The 17,974-nt window shown below is 38.4% G+C and overlaps 1 protein-coding gene across 3 annotated transcripts in view; it reads left to right on the forward strand.

Annotated features, from left to right (window-relative positions):
- Positions 1-17,974, forward strand: part of LOC146384042 (netrin receptor UNC5D-like) — a 176,121-nt gene that overhangs the window by 139,687 nt on the left and 18,460 nt on the right. Inside the window, exons 6-13 of one of the 3 annotated variants that reach the window (XM_084935746.1) lie at positions 685-852; positions 2,521-2,685; positions 2,995-3,027; positions 5,927-6,112; positions 10,776-10,823; positions 10,913-11,062; positions 11,949-12,167; positions 12,954-13,038. In XM_084935746.1, coding sequence (XP_084791872.1) covers positions 685-852; positions 2,521-2,685; positions 2,995-3,027; positions 5,927-6,112; positions 10,776-10,823; positions 10,913-11,062; positions 11,949-12,167; positions 12,954-13,038 — 1,054 coding nt within the window. The remainder of the gene's footprint in view (positions 1-684; positions 853-2,520; positions 2,686-2,994; positions 3,028-5,926; positions 6,113-10,775; positions 10,824-10,912; positions 11,063-11,948; positions 12,168-12,953; positions 13,039-17,974) is intronic. The other 2 variants (XM_084935747.1, XM_084935748.1) reach the window with 2 other exon arrangements.

Here is a 17,974-nt window from a genome sequence, read left to right on the forward strand (position 1 = left end):
TTAATTAGGTTTCTTCCTGTTAAAAGGGAGTTTTTCTTCCCTACTGTCACCAAGTGCTTGCTCATAGGAGGTCATGTGATTGTTGTTGTTTCTTGGTAGTGTTGTAGGGTCCTTACTTTACAATATAAAGTGCCTTGAGGTGACTTTTGTTGTGAATTGCACTAAATATCAGGGCTGTAGAGAGTGAAATAGTGTCATACTAGTAAAAACTCCTTTTACACTGAAGGGCAGCCTTAAATGAAGTGTCTCATTGTTCATTTTGCTGACCTTTCATCCTGTTATTTTTATTCTTTTAAAGAAGGCATTTAACTGCTGCAGGAATACATCTCATTCTTTCTGACATCCCATTGCTCCGGTCCATCAATCATTAATTTCCATAATGCTAATGAAGTCCCTGACAAGCTTACTATTCCCGATAGCCTCCAACAGATGTACAATAATGGAACAGTAGTATTTCTTCCTTTCCTTTGACAGCAAATGAGCTCATTAGTCAATCATCCTACATTACTTTAGGAGACATATCCGAGGAATAAGTGTACATTGACAGAAGGGAAGACACTATTGATCTTTTTTTTCTGATGTTCATTACCGCCTTTGAGTGAATCCTCTGACTGCGATGCAGGCCAGAATTCCTTTAGTGTTTCTTCATACCTTCTACCTTCCCTCCTCTTCTGACACGTGCAGTGAATGGCGGCTGGTCATCCTGGACGGACTGGTCTCCCTGTAACGTGCGCTGCGGTCGAGGTGTGCAAAAACGCTCTCGCACTTGCACAAATCCGGCGCCTCTCAATGGTGGAGCCTTCTGTGAGGGCATGTCAGTACAGAAGAGTACTTGCAACACAGTGTGTCCAGGTAAGAGCAATAGCATGTTCTTTTCACTCTTAGTGATAAAGAGCATGTTTTAGTGTTACTAATTTTGACCTTTTGAAGCTTCCCTTGCACCTTACAGCTATGGGTTAAATAAAAGATTTACAGTTGCCAGATAAGATGTGCAAATTTTAGATTTATGACTGTTGAAAGTCTGTATTGTTCAAGTAGTTTATTCTGCAGAAATCACTTGTTATTGTGAAAATGCACATATTTGCATAAGATCAATACAATACAGCACCTGTGTCTTTGCAACACAATCTAGATTTCTGTAGATGGTTAGCTTTACTTTACATTGCACAAAGAATAGAAACTGGAATAATTGCTGGACTGACAGCTAACAAAACAAGAAGCTAACAAAACTCTTCATCTGTCATTGTACAAAATGTATTTATATTTACGTACTATTTGTATAACATCCTTGTGAATATAATATACCTAAGTAATATGTAAATATCATTAGCACAAATACACAAGATTGCATATAATAGCATAAATAGTTTAGTAATACTGTCTTTATTTAACTTCTTTTTCATTATTTGGTCTAAATGTAAAAAATAGTTGGCTTACTTTTTCAGTCTCTGTTTGGAGAGAACTGAAACTTTGTGTTTTGTAATAAACAAATAAAAATTATAACCAAAAACTCAGTGATGAACCATAAACATTGTTTAATTGGTCCAGAAAGTTCAGTCTAAATACTATTATTTGTGTTTTTGCAGGAGTTACACGGTTGAATAATTTTTGTGCAGCACAAGACCCACTATTTAACCACAAATTGTTGCTCCTATCCTTCAATCTTTCTACAGAAATTAGATATAACATATCCCATGACACTTGTCTTAAAAGCTTTGGGTAAGTTTTATAGTTAGCACTAGTCTTCTTTCAACCTCAGAGATTTTACTGTGAAAGCATCTGCAATGCACTGGTGACAGTGGGTTGCTATCTGAAATCAAATGCAGTGCACCTGTGAAACAACTAATGAAGGGAAAATGTCTGGCAAGAGGAGAAAGATGCACAAATGGAGAGAGGTGAAGATAACATGAGAGAGAAGCTAAGAGTAGAATCTCAGGTTGTAAGAGGAAGTAGGAGTTATCAAAATTGTGCCTCTACCCGTGTGTTTTTTTTCTTTTATAGACAAGCCCAAATTTATGATTTCAACCACAGTGGAGTATAAAGAAAAACGCTCATCAGGTTTAAGTTAAAAAAAAAATTATCAGTCGAGTACAGTGCACTCCTCCAAACATTATCTCCTCTTTGCCAAATGTCTCCTTCTGACGGATTCTTTCTCTGCATCTGGGTTTGAGCATAAACAGGATGCCTTTGCTTTTAGATTAGCAGGAAGAGGGGATCTTTTAGACCATATGGAGGGGGAAAGGCGAATTGATGGAGTCTCTTTATGCTCCAGATCAGAAACACCAGCTTTGTACATGTTTTTGACACTTTAAGTGGGACATTATTTTTAGTTGTGCAACTGTTACCTTGAAAGTGTTTTGCTGTAAAGTTCCACAGAGCTATTAAAAAAATACACTTAAACCTGGAGTATGAGTAGCATGCATTTTTTAGTTCCTGTTGTGTTTCACTTGCATTTCTTTATACAGTAACATGTGCATGTATTCACATTCAATGGCTCTATCTTTGTGTTTGCCCCTGCAGTGGATGGCGGCTGGGGAGAGTGGAGTGAGTGGTCAGCGTGTAGTTCGGACTGCGAGAGGCAGCGCAGCAGAGAGTGTACGGCTCCGGAGCCCAAGCATGGGGGGCGACTGTGTGACGGGGTGGCAGTGGCTACAGAAAACTGCACAGGCGGCCTCTGTACACAGAGTGGGTAACATCAGCTCCACACTTCACTGGTTAAAAAGGAGAAAAAGATATAGTGGTTTAGCACCATTACTGTCAGTCCCATTGTGTTCATTGACTGTGTCATCATAGACTTACTGTTCATAATTTTTGGCAGTGTGGGCTAGATCACGATCGTCATGATAATCATGCTCATTAGCAACGCCCTCATCCGTCTTCATTATTTAAACACTTTGTTTCACATACATCACACACAGTGTGCACCAGCGTGGATTTGCACGCAGGCAGTGATTGAATCAGCTAACGCTTAAATGATGTTGTGTGTTTCTGCAGATCGGAAGTTGCTGCATGATGCCAAGCCACAAGGTGAGCTTCTGTTTAGTTTCATTTCTTGCTGATGTTTTATTTAAAAGATATCACTCTCTCCAGCCGTGAAAGATTGCAAGATTAGGGATTGGGATTAGAAAAAGGTGTGACCAAAAATTTTGCAACTCTGAACTTTTGTAAACAAAACCCAACAGAGGAGTATATAACAACTCAGACTAGGCATTTTTAAACACCCTTTAACCTGAACCTCGCTGACACAAAGTCCAGATATACTACAATAATAAGAATTGCTGAATTTACATTAGCAAGTCCAACATCCTAATTATCTGTCTGCTCTACCCAGACAGCATCCTCACTTTAACCAAAAAGTTTTGAAACCGTGTAAAATGTAAATGAACACACAATACAATGGTTTTCAAATTTTATATGCACATATCAAATGTTTAAATTGAGGCTAACAAAAGGCTGGAAAAGTGAGCTGAACAACGAAGAGACAATTTTTCAACTAATTAGGTTAATTGGCAAAATGTAAATATGATTGGGTATTACAGAGGAAAACTGAAAGCAAGAGCTTGAAGGATAGATGGGTAGAGCTTCACGAGGTAGCAAAAAAATCTACACTCCCAATTATTTTGTTTTAAATAAAAGTGGAAGTTTAGAAAAAATGGAAAGATTTATTTAAAAAAAGAAAAATAACCACATCTTTATTTTACACCAACACATATATGATTACCAGTAAGCAAAGTGGTTGTTTGTTTACATATTGGTTAAGAGTTTGTTTATAAAAACATTTTCCGACTATAATATGCAGTGTACCTTTAAATATCATTTGAATGTCTATTATAAGGTTAAAACTGATGTTTCACTCAGTTTTCAGTTTTGTTTTAACTGTTTGTTTAGGTTAAAGCACCAATACTAATGTGTTAGGTAGAAGGCAAATTATAGTTTAGATTAAAATACAGTGAGTTATGGGTAAGACCTGCCACATTATTGCTGCCATTCATGCACGAAACATTGTGAGTATCTCTGAGATGCCAATTGTTCATACTTAAACCAATAGCATAGATGAATATCAATTATAACACTGCTGATTATGTAACATTATTAATATCATTTCCATTGCATTGTTATTACAGTAAGTATTCAATGTTTACTCAGTTTTACATGTAATTTTAATGTACTGATGTACTGATTACATGTACTGATGGTATTACGAAGTCCAATATGTTTTCTAAAACTAAAGTATAATTTAGGCTTTTTTTGTTAAATGCAGGTATAATAAGTTATTTTCAGAGGGTAGTTCCATTCACACCTAATTGAGTTTTGTCTTGTAAACACCCTCTGGGCTGATAGCAGCAAACTGGTGCGATGTCATTAATGGCATTTATAGGAAGAGACTGGCTCTGGCTGCATAATCCCACTGTTGGAGTGACAGAAATTCTCTAGCTGACAAGGATAGTTACAAGAAAACAGCACGCTCATCAGCAGCCATTTGGTTCTGGCACTGGTTAAGCTTAACAAATTACTAATGTTGCCCTCAGAGAGGGAATTGCCCTGAAATAGGAACAATAAGCTGCCAAGTGGTAAATCACAGGTGTGGCCATAGAGAATAACTGTGAATTAGCTTATTTAAATACATATGTTTTGACAAACAGACAGACAGCACATCAAATGACACGTGAATGAATAATGATGATTAATATTAACAAATTAAATTCATTTCTAAAGGTTGTTTGGCTTAGCTGTTTGTTTCCCCGACCAAACATTTGTCATTGATGCTTCTTATCTCATTTCCTGAAATATTTAAATAAAGTGTATTGTGACTTTTGCTGTTTTCTTTACACTCTGCATCCGTTTCCACATGCTGTATGTTGTTTGACTTGGATTGTTACCAAGTCTCTGTAAAAATAACACAAGCTGTATCAAACGTCCCAGCTTTTATTGCCATTATTATCTCAGTTTCACTCCTACATTAATGATGCTGTACCCTTCTACTTATTTTTGATTATATCGGGCATTGTGTTTCAGTTTGACCTCTTTGCGGTTAACCACTGTAAATCCACTGCTTTATGCATTATTGCTGTGTGGGGAAATGCTACTGCGTAGCTTGCACAGAGAAAAATCAATTTGCCCATGTTTTCCTGACTTGTCCTTTCACATAGTTATGTCTTCTTGTTTGTCAGGAATGGGAAAAAGAATGCGACCAGGCTGCCAAAAACTTCCCAAGCCCTCAATTAACCTGCTACTGTAGCTGTTAATACCGCTTTGCATATTTTGTCAATTTCTCCTGATTTGAGCTTCAGGCTACTTAGAGGATTTCTCAGCATGTCCTGTTTTAGTGCAGATCTCATTATCTTTCAAGAACAAGCTAGCAGCTCCTTTATTTCCCCACTCATTCGTTTGCTTTGTGGAGTTGGACGCCGCAATACTGGTGGGACCAGATAGAGCATAATCGCTGCCGATGAGCTAATTTAATGAATTGGTTTTGTCACATTATCCCAGTGGAACACAGAGCGCCTCCAACACCAGAGCCAAGCAGTGTTTGAAATGACAGTCAGGTGCTGGGTTGATTATAATCGCCTTCCTTCCAAGGTTCCTCATTAGTAACTTTAACACTGAGGAATGGAACAATGAAGCTGTGCATCATGGAAAGAACAGAAAATAAAAAATGCACTAAAGTAGCATGAAACCAAGGTAGACTTCCCTGGTTTAAGAGACTTCCATAAAAGCGCTACTAAGCAACACAGATTTCCAGTTTATTTTGGGAGAGAATGTCTCCAAGCATCCTAATTAACCACAGAGACTCCGAAAGCAAATATAAGAAGTCTTGATGCATGCTCAATCATCCAGATAAGGAAATCCCAAAAAGTTGATTGTGTTCATATGGACATTCAAAATCATGTTTGTTTGTTTTTTTCACTCATTCTGACATTTCAAGGTGTGGAGAACAGCAGTGATGTTGCCCTGTATTCAGGCCTGGCTGCAGGGGTGGTGACAGTTGTACTGCTCATCGTCGCTGTCACTCTTTACCGAAGGAGCCAGAGTGAGTACGGTGTGGATGTCATTGACTCCTCTGCCCTCACCGGAGGCTTTCAGTCCTTCAGCTTCAAGACCTCTCGTCAAGGTGAGTCATTAACTGTGGCTCTCAAATATCAGAGACAATTTGCTCTCGAAATTGTGTCATAAAACACTGAATCCAAATGAGAACTTTGTACAAAAATCTAAACGTGAAATTTTCAAAAGCAGCAAAGAATGGATGGATTTGGGGGTTTTCCTGCAAAAGGCAACTGAATTTGGTTTTAAATCCAAGTATGCATCCTTTATAAAGCTCCTTGTAAAAATTGTGTTGTGTTGGAAATCTTTTTTGGCGTTTTGACATTTCACTGTATGCACAATATGTGAACTAGCTTAACAGTGTACAGAAGTTAATTTGTTGAAGTCTGTTGCAGCTTTGATTATTTAAAGAAGAATTTAAAGAATTACACAAGATATGCACAGTCTTTAACTTGTCATTTAAAAGCACAGACAAATTGTACACAATGCAATTGGAAGCTCAGAGAAACTCCAATATGTAAACACTGTTTATTTGCTCTTGAAGAGCCTTATCTCCATGTAAAGATATTTTTTAAAAATTGTTTGTTGGACTTTGCAGTAAGATCTTAAAAAGGCAGTTTATAACAACTGACAAAATCTCTGTGACACCTCTACACCCACCCTGCCACAGATGGAGCTAACATGCACAACAGTTAAATATGATGTGTAATTAAAAGTGCATCATATTATAAACCAGAGCCTCAAAATAGCTTGTTTTTATGTTTTTATTTTGCATGTGCTTTTATTGCCTTTTTTTATTTCAGTTTGGCTGTTTAAAAGACCACAAAGAAAGCCCTAAAAATTAAAGCTGCAATTTTTGCCTGCTAATGCAGAGAGCTGGCATTGTCTTTGGCATTAATAGCCATTCTAACACACATAAAAGCAAAACACAGAAAAAGAATACGACATAGACATACAATCATGTAAAAAGGAAAGTACATCCTCTTTCATTTCTAACATTTTACATATTAGGACATAATACAGAGTCCTCTGTTCCTCACCATGTTATAAATTTGTGTTGTTAAAGCCTCTGATGAACAACACATGACATGTTACACCATGTCATTAATTTTAGTTGTTGGAGGTACTTGTATATACACAGCTTTCTCAAGGTCCTGTTGCAGCATTTCAGTTGGTTTGAGGTCTGGACCTTGACTGGGCCAGCCAGAATACTTTAGTTTGCAGAGGACTGCAAAGTTCCATGTGGCTGCAAAACAAGCCCAAATCATCCACCCTCCACCATCGTGCTTGACAGTTGGTGTGAGGTATTTGTACTATTTTGCAGTGTTTGGTTTTATCAAATATAGCACTGTATATTCTGGTCAAATATCTCCAGTTAGAGAAGAAGATTTCTCCTCGCAACATTTCTAAACAAGCCAATTACAATGTCACGTATTTTAACATTTGATATGTTAACTGAGCCCCGTGGAGTCTTAGACATAGCTCTTGGGTTTTGTGTAGCTTCTATGAGCATTGCATGCTCTGGTCGTTGGGTGGTCTGTTTTCCACTTTTTTCACTGTTTATCTTTCTCCCAGATTCATGGGCAGCATTTAGGTGTATTAACACCTAAAAGCTGCAGAGCAGAAAACTTCCAAAACTGCTGCTTTTATGGAGATCACCCTTCCTGATTGTCAGTCAATTAAATGCTTTTCATTAGTAGCACTGGGTGGTTCCTTACCTTCGTAATTCCTATAGGAGCAGAAAAGGTGTTTAATTTTTGTTAATAATGTTCAAATAATGACACTGCGTAATATGTCATGAGTTGTTGCTTATCTCAGGTTGTATTTACCTCATCTTTAGAGCTGCTTAGGACACAACTATTGATGATGACCCTTGATTTCCTTTTTTACTCTGCTGCTAACGTTTTAGCTGGCTATTATATCTGAACACACACCCCCAAAAGTTCAATGGTGATGAACTGGAATAGGAATTAGTTTATTATTTAATTATAAATAATAATGTAATAAATAAAAATAATGTAAAATGTCGTTTCTAGTACACCTTGTAAGAGAAATACTGCAAAGTGCTTTATGACAAAATTCTAACAACAGAAAGGCAAAAAATTACTCTAAAGCAAGTAGAATAGTTACATAATGAGGTTCTATGTAAATAACACCAAAGATCTATGCAAGCCATACAGATTTCTATGTATATGTATTTATTCATCTTTATGAAATATGAATACATTTATTTGTACGATATATATGCATTAATTATTAACACGCTTTAGGGGCCAGAACTGAGTTTATCTGTTTGTTTGCTTTAGCCATCTCAAGCTTTTTTCTGTCTGTGCTGTAGTGCAATAAATGTCCAATAACTTACAGCTTAACCTATAAAACATGCATTGCATTTATTACTTTATTGCAAACATCCATATTCAGCAAGCAATAAACTTATGGTAACAAGCAGATTGTGCACTCTAAACAAATGTATAATTTCACTCTTATCTATTATTACTCAGGCCTCCTCTTAAGTACCATAACTTGAAAAGTTAGTTGAAAGGAAGTTGAAAAGTTATCAGATAATGTCTCAGTTTTTGGTATTGTATTTTATTAAAAAACCACAATTAATAATTCACGTCTGCAAAATTAAAAATGTGATTTATTATCGCTGTCTCTTTTTTTCGCTGAGCACCACAATGGAGCGTTTGCGGTCCCGTGTTACTAAACGAAGAAACATCAGAGCACCGTAGCGTGCTGTTTTACTTGGCAGATTGAGGCATATTTTTGCAAGGCTGGCATTATGGGTCGCCACAGCGGCAGCCCTCAGCAGGGCATAATAAAGTTCATTTTGATAACACAGCAGGAGGCAGGGAAAGCTTTAATCTTGTCCCTGTTCACTGTGTTAGAGGCGCTAAAACAGCCAAGCCTCCATAACATTCTGCATGTCCTCCCCTCCTTGCACGTTGCGCCCCGCTGTATGCTGCTGCAGTTATCATTTCATCACGATCATTTCATTTCAATACTTTTTCGCAGTCACGTTTTTCATTATGAGTAACTGTAATAACAGCTCACCCATTAAAATTATTGGCCAATTTACAGTACTTTGCTCATCAGGAGATACGCACACTGTGTACTCAGTGTCTTCAGGTCTTATTTAATGCTTGCTGGAAGCAGCTGTCAATGGGTGCTGTTCATTATGGCATTGTCTCTGCACGCCTTTCTTTACTTTCATCTCTTCTCCTCTTAGTTCCTCCCAGCGAGGATCTGAGAGCGAGAGAGATGCGAAGAGAAGATGTGAGAATGAAGGAGCCATAGCTGTCATATGAGAAATCCGTACTTTTAGAGTCAGTTTTAAGCAGTGTTAGTTACATCAGCAACATGCTGCACAGCTGGATCACTTGTCACACTGACTGATTCAAATGTCCACAGAAATTTTTCTCACACAGGCCTTTATTTAAACTCATTAACACAGCCGATAAATCGTATTATTGTTGTTGCTCATGTATTGATCATGTGCTGCTTTGTTTGATGCAGCAGTTATTGCTATTAAAGTATCTAATATATTCTAATGTCTTATATAGACATAAGAAGAATAACACATACTTCCTTTATCCCAAATATTGGGACATACAGGTATATTACACAGTACCATATAACTGTGATGTGTGTTAATCAGTCGGTTTATATACAGCACTGAAAAGTAACCAGTGTGAGAACATCTCTGTTATTTATTCTTTTTTTCAGTTAGATTGTAGAGTCAGATCAGTGTTTTCAGTTTAGTTTTAGCTTAGATTGCATCGGTTTCAGTGTCAGTTTTAGTCTAACTATTTGAATACGGTGGGTGTTTTTTAGGGGCAGATTTAAGAATTTCTGAATAAGTTATTTACTTGCTGCTTGTTTGTGGTTTCTCTGACTTCAGGTTTGTCTTCAGTAGCTTTAAAGCATGTGTATACACGCCCATTTCATAATTGCATCCAGCTCTTGCTTTCCTTTTCCAAACTTTACTAATCCCATCATTCTTGTGCAAGTTAATTTTGGCTTTATTTTGGCCTTCCTGTTCTTGAGTAAACCAGTGGTTTTAACTGGTTTAACTGGACAATGATGCCTGGTTCCTCTATAATATTCTTGATAATCTTCTTGATTTGGTTCAATGTTTTTCTTAAACATAGAAAGAATTCTACGATCCACATTAAATGTTTTCTGTGTTTTTTGAGGCCTTTTGCTGTGTTTAATAATATTCCAAAAAAAATTGCTATCCTTCTCTTTTATTTATTTATTTTTTTCAACCCAATGACAACCTTAACTTACATCAAAGTCTTTTAGGGGCCTCATCTGGAAAGTTCCAAACATAATTTCAGCATTTGAAATCATCTTCTGCATAATTAAGATGATTATCTGCATAATCTGTCTTGGAAAAACTGAGGGGACATGTCTTACTTGACCTGGTTTGTCAGTCAGTTATCTAATTACTTTGGTCTAATTACTTTTGCCTTTCAAAATGGAGTATATGTATTAAAAAAATCATTGTAATTACTTAACTAAACAGTTGATGCTTCAATTAAAGCTCACAGTCTGCACTTCAGTCACATCTTAATTGTTTGATTCAAAATTCACTGAGGTGTTGTCCACACACCTATGGAGCTAGCTGTAAATTGGGTTATCAGTAGAAAATGAATAGAAAAAAATCAATAACAGTGTCACTTCTAAGTGAGTCACACTAAGATATATGTCTTTTTTTCATTATATTACAGCAACAGCCACGGACAGAGAAAACATATTTGTGATGACATACTCTTCAGGTTGTTTTGTTTTTGTTTTTTTATTGATGATGTGGGCTCTCATGTGTAATTGCTGACATTCATTTGCTTTTTCTCTGTGTGTGTTTCAGCAAATCCTCTGCTTATTAATTCATCCATGCAACCTGATCTGACAGTGTCACGTACCTACACCAGCCCCATGTGTTTTCAGGACTCCATTGACAAGGAGCTAATGGCTGAGCGCTCACTCCTTGACCCGTTGCCTGATCTTAAGGTTAAAGGTTAGAAAACAGAACTCTTATGAAAGTCCATGTCTGTGGTACTCAGTTACTTTTGAAAGGGCAAGTCTCACAGAGAAGTGAACGGCTCTGTGGATGCACTAGGGCAGATTATCTTAATTTGGATCTGTTTTTTCCTAAGGCAGTCTCTAGGAAAGTCAATTTTCAGTGCATCACGAACTAGACATTCAACACTTCATGTTGTTGTTTGTTAGTGCTGGTTGCTGCCTTTTATTCCCTTGGTGGCATGATTAGCATTCAAAATTAAGGTGATCTTTGAAATAATTGGTCCTTAACTTAGAAGTGTATAAAAAAGTAGATGCTTAGTCCAATACAGTCATTGTCAGAAATGTAGAAAAACAAGATCCTTTTTATTGTACTTAGTGTGATTTTATAAAGAAAAATATTCTTATTACAGTCATATCTCCATTTGACTACATACTATCAGAATTTGCTAATGATGATCAGAAGACTGTGCCAGCTTACATTACAGCAGATAGACACACAATTTAAACCCCATTGCTCTTGTCTTTATGGGTTTGTTCCGGATAAATGAAAGACTCCACCCTCCGAACTCTTTTAAGTGCAGAGTGTTGCAATTACTACAGCCCCAGGCATACACTTTTTACCTTGAGGCAAAAAGCTTGACAGTGACAGGGTTCTTGAGACTTGTTAGTTGGGTTTTCGCTAAGCTTTGGCTGGACAGTTACTGTTTAGAGCAGGGGTTTAGTAAACAGTTTCAGAGTGATTGGTTTTGCAGTCAAGAGCAAGCTTTTAAAAAGCTTTAAAGGGCTGTTTTCCTACTGTTGGATGTTTGACTGTTGGACCTGAAAAAATGTGTTAAAGCTACACAAATTCTAATGTCACAGAGCTTTCACTGTATCCTCAGGGGTGACGGAAAGGGCAGAGTACCACGTCATGTCCCACCCTCAGACATTTCCAAGGGGACTGGCTCCAGACTATAGAGGGGTTGCAGTGGGGACAACACTGGGCAGAAGAGGCAAAAACCTTTTCAGTCCACACGTCTCTCTGACTTCCCGCCTGCCTCTGCACAGAGCAACTGCAGTGTTTGGCCATGCTGGAGGCAGGCTCGTGGTACCCAACACAGGTGAGTGTACGATGAGGCAATTATCATTCAATATCTTCCTGCTGAAGAGCATGTGTCGACTTCAGTTCCTCCAAATTCAGCTAGCATTCACAGAGGATAGAAACTATAAAAACAAGTTGTTCTCATTTGCACTTTTTAAGTTGTTTAACCTTGTCAGAGTTGATCGGTAGCAAAAATGAGGGAAAAAGTCACATACTGAGTAGGCAACATGATTATGGAAATATTATTTACAAAATGATGAAGTTAAAAAGCACTAGCATTTTTAGCCAATCGGTCCCTACCTGCAAAGTATGGAAAATGTTTTTGATCACAAAAAATGCTAAACTTTTTCCTCAAATAAATTACTTTTTTAAAGCATTTTAGGAACATTTTAAAGCACCTAATGCGTGCCGGAAAAATATAAACAAGTGTATTTAATGTGCTGCTCAGTCTATTGCATTATGCAGGCAGCTCTTTCTTGTGGCCTACATTCATCATTGTGTCCCCTGAGGGGCTTTATGTACTGCTAGATTGGCAGTAATTGTTTATGATACAGTAGAATGTTATGCATATGTCTTTGTGTTTAAGAGGAAAGGATGTCTGTGATGCCTGCTTCTGTGCATGCTTGTGACTAAGAGATCGCTGCCAGCATCGAATCACAAGGGGACTTGCTCTGGCGACCTTTTTCTGGGGCCCGTCACCCCTCTGGCTGTCACCTTCACTAAACAGACCTGACAGCTGAGCAGGTGTGTGTCATAAGTGTGCATGTCTGCTTGTTTGTTGATCAGCATGCCTCCTTCTCTGCAGGTATCAGCCTGCTGGTGCCTCACGGGGGGATTGCAGAAGACACTACCTGGGAGATGTACATGAGCATCAACCAGGAGGACAGCAGGTGAGGGACTCTCACTGAGGTGGTGCTGTATGCTTCCTAGTCTGCTCTCTTTTAATCCTTCAACAACACATTCCTCATCCCTCATCCTGCCACCTCGTCTCCTCCTCCTCCTCACTTTGCCGAATGAGCGCCACAAACACAAAACCTTTCTTATGAAGGCTACGCTGTGACATGTAGTGTACACATGCACATATTCCCACACAGCATGCGGTCCTTGCTTATCTCACAGACACTACAGGGGAGGACATGGTGTGTCACAAAATACATTGGCAGCTGTAGACAGATTGCATTACTGCCTTAAGCAACTGTCATAGCAGAAGAAGATACGCTCCGTGACTCTAGTAGACCGTTTTGTGTGTGCAGACGTAACTGTGACAATATCTCTCTCCATTTTGACTGGTTAGAGTGATGAACTTAGTGAAGTCATGATGATGGGTTATATTGATTAGGTAGACAGACATAGAGTCATGGGCATGTGTCAGAATTTGGGTGACTATTACCTGCAAGCAGAAATCTATTTCTGTAACTTTCTTATTTCTCGCAAAGCTATCACTTGAGGAAAAAAAGGGCTTGATAGATAATAACTCGGTGCAAAAGGGCTGTAATACCTTTGGATTCCATGCAGCAGAGCTTTGGGCGCTATCTGACAACCAGATGTCAGTGTTTGGACATGTTCTTGATTCACAGCAGACAGTATCAACATGTCAGTATGACTGCGTGAAGCCCTGCTAGCTAGCTGTCACCCCAGCCACACCGCTAACCACCAGTGATTCTCGATGAAATTGGATTTCTACGTCCAAGGGGGAATCATAAGTGACATCTAAATATCAGCTGTCTTTTCACCTTACTTCCACCCACCCATTTAGTGCCTGGGGTCACGTGGGAGAGGGAGCATATCAAAGGTCACATATAGGTTGTGGCACAGAGCTCAGTTAGCAGACTGGTTGCACACTCCCCCGCCTTAAGTCTCCCCAATTCAGCCAGACTGTTGCCCTCCAAGCTCCTGCTTTGCTCTGATAAGCCCGATGCTGTTTACTTCTCTGGCTGCCGCTTAAGAAGCTGCAGGAGCCGTGCACCACTGAGCTGTCACTCAAAGCCTATCTTCTGACAGCCACAGAGTCCAGGGGAGAAATTGGATGCTTTCTCCCCATTCAAACCTTAGCCATCTACATAAGACGATGCTTTCCTCTGCAAAGAATAGGAATCGATCAGCTGGGGCTCAGTTTCATGTGTTCGCGAGAGCTGCCATCCATCCTCTGGGCTTCACGAGGTTGTTTTGTGTGTGATCTTCTTCAGCTCAGCAGGGGACAGTGAGTTGTCCAAGGACAAAATGCACCTGATACTCTGCATCTTGCAAAAGTTTCAAGCATATTTACGAGGCAGGCAGTTATTGCTCTGTGGTGTCAGTTATATCAGACTACGCAAACTTTAAAATTTGATTGGCACTTGTTTTCGGTTGAGTCAATCTACCAGTGCGTATCTAACCTGCCCGACCTACAAAACTCACCCTCAGACCTCCCTAATGATCCTTCCCTCTTCCTTCTTTCCTAAAATCCACATTTCCATCATGCATTACTATTTTTAATGCATGATGGAAATGTGGATTTTAGGATTTTAACCTTTTTATTTTTCACACTGACTCTGACTATGAGTAATTATGGTAAAGCTGATGAAAACTGTTCTAATGAGAGTGGGAGTCAGAAAAATAAGTAACTTTTTAAGTTTTTACATTTTCTGGCATTAATACACTTACATTGCACAAAATATTAAAGGAGATTCACATTACCTTAAATCTTGAAGTCTTTGTCATGGCTTCTGTTGTTACCTTAATTTTACATCCTGATGAACTTGATGCCTTGGCAAGATGTCATTGTAAAAGTCTGGCTAACTTTCAAACCATGGACACCTACAGGGTTTTTATCGAAGGCCTAAGATTGTGTCGAGGTTTGAGTCATATTTTGTCATGGTCCTGGGTCATTTTGACCCAGCATTTTCTGTTTCTTATATTGTGGTGTTTTTCTAGATTATGATTTATGTTCTGATTCTTGAGATGTGCTGTTTTGCTTATTTTTATTCTAGGTTTCGGTTGGTCATGAGTTCAGTTTGATGTTAATTCTTCTTTAAGTCTCTGTCGTCTCTGGGTTCCATGTGTTGTATTCTTTCAGTCTGCCTCTCAGTGTCAAGTCTGCGTCTTTGTGATTTGTTTCGTGTTTCCTGTTTGATTTTGATAGTCCCAGTCTGATGTCAGTGTGTCCAGTTTTACTTCTCCCCTGTCTCGTTAGTCTAATTTCTCCCAGCTGTGTCTCCCTCCTGTTTCCCATTCCCTGATTACGCCCCAGTGTATATAAGCCCTGTGTTTTCCTTTGCTCTCTGTCGTGTCGTTAATGTCTGCTCACCCTCAGTTTGGTGTGTGTTCTGTTACCTGGTTTGCCTGCCTGTTAGTTTATTTTTTTCCCCAGTATAGTTAGTCTTCTGTTTGGTCAGCAACCTGCAATAAAGCTGTTTGTTTTTATTTTACTTTTCCACCATTCCTGCCTACCTTCACACAGACATGACAAATTTGTCATTTTTTTAGTGCAGTAACCTATGAGCTGCGATGGATGATGAGCTGGATGAGCTACTACACACCGACATTCTGGTTGACTTTTCTCTGGTTTCTGGGTTTTTTCCTTTTTCCTTTCTTTCTCTGCTTCATCTTGTTTGTTAGCCTAAATTACATCCTTGTATTTAATTTTCATTTAATTTTTCATCGTTAGGTTTATTATTTTCACATCCTCCCTTAGATCTCTTTCCGCCCTCATTAGTGCCTAATTGAGTTCACCTGTGCTTTGTTACCACTTTTCTCATGTTGTGCATTTTGTCTGTGTGTTTTTGTCACATCACTGTGTTACTTACCTTTGTTCCTGCTTCTTCTAATCTTCAACGTGGAGTTTCCTGCTTCCTTCCAGCAGTGCCTTTTGTTATATATTCTTCTATAAAACTTTAAGATCCTTTTCCTTATCCTGTGACTTGTCACTTGGTTTCCTACCTTTAACATCTGATGGTTTTATAGTGAGGAATATTATAGTAGATGTGGAAAAAAAACATAAAAACCATTTTGTAAAACTGCACTAGCGCTGCACACTAGGTATACATGCAGCCATTGCATAGCTTTAATTTTAGATTTTTACCACAAATACTTTTTCTGACTATAACAAAAATAATCTGCATGATGCGATAACAACTTGCTTGTATTTTCCACAGAGTGCCTCCTTTAGCTAAAATTCCAGCTAATAAGGACACTTCTGTTTCTGCAATTCCGTCAAACGGCATGCGGCTGTGACAGCTTGAAAGAAAGACTGTCAAACACTAACAAGGAATTGTGAAAATATGATTTGCAAGTGTGACCTGAGAAAAAAAAAGATGCATTACACTGGATGTTGTTTTGTTGAAACCAAAAAAAAAACAGGAAAAGAAGTGTGAGTATGAGACAAGGCTCCACTGTTAAAATACACACAACCATCATCATGGAATGATATTGCTTTGTTCGCATATAAACAATCAGAGTTGCTAAATAACCATCTTTAATCTTTGCTCGCAGGCAATCCAGATAATTAGCCTCAGCAGTAGGTAACCTTGGTTTCCTCATAGCTAAGGGCTGATTAGCACGAAAGTGCAGCTGCAGGCCAAGGTGCTACTGCAATGTGTGATTTTATTTTTAGACCCCAGATCATAACCTCTTTAATTTTTTAGTGTTGATTGGTAACAGCATAATGGAGAGGGTTAAAAAAAGCTTCACACATCACACTGCACCAGAAACTGTTAATATAACAGGAGGTGAACAGTCTCAACCACACATCATACCCTGTCTGCATGCAGGCACATACACACACCGTCTTACACCATGCGTCACCTAAAAAGGTTGATCTTACAGGTAATTTGCTGGACAGGCTGGAAAACTAAAAAAGAAACAAAAACTCAGGTGCTGTTTTTTTAATTAAATCTGTGAAAACTAAATTTACTTGTTGTTTCTGTGGCTTAAATTATGCTCATTATAACTTTACTTGCTAACAGTGCATACGCTTAACACTTAAAAATGAGAAGTCAGCTTCAACTTTGCAATGCCGCTGCCAGTTAAATGTTCCAAAAAAAAAGTAATAGATATTTTCTGAAGTGCCATTACATCATCATCTTCTGTGTCAGGCAATAGCTACAATCAAGAGCACCCTTTGAAAATTAAAAGTGCATTTTGTGTTGAGAAAATCTGGTTACTGGGAAACAAGACTGAGGGGTTTTTTTTTCTACGCTGCACTGACATTTACTGTTAATGTGTGAGCAAAACTATGAGCTGCATCCTAAAAGTCAGAGACACTGTGTGAGGGGGCCATGACGCTCAGAGGATCCTGAATTAATGTAGCAGATTTATACAACAGCAGAGATAGTAGTGGGAACAAAAATTTATTAAGCCTCAGATATGATTCATGATCATTTACATGCTGTCTGGGGGGACAAGTTATATTAGTGTAGTCGTTGACAAATTTGCCTCACAAGCAAAAAGTCACAGGTTTGATCCCAGGAGGAGATCCCTTGGGGTTGTGTCAGGAAGGCATCTGGTGTAAAAAAAAAAAAAAAAAAAAAAGCAAACGTGCATGAAAGTAGATTTACACTTCAAATTTAGATAATAATAAATACCTCAAGAAGCCTGCCAAGTGCCAAGACCTGCTTCTAAAAAAGACTTTGTAAAAATATTTGCTCACAATCAGAATATAATTTGGGCATAGCTTTTTGCTTAGTTATACACAAGTCGGTTGCTGCTAAGATCGAAAACTACATTACACACAATACACAAAACACAATAACAACAAAAAAATTGACAAAATTCAACAGCATTTCAAAAACGAAATAATTTTTTACCCTTTGGCCAAAAAATTGTAGGTATTGTCGCCGGGCAGGCTGG

This window comes from Perissodus microlepis, chromosome 7, assembly GCF_051167445.1.
Source record: "Perissodus microlepis isolate ML-2025 ecotype Zambia chromosome 7, ASM5116744v1, whole genome shotgun sequence".
NCBI classification, from domain to species: Eukaryota; Metazoa; Chordata; class Actinopteri; order Cichliformes; family Cichlidae; genus Perissodus; species Perissodus microlepis.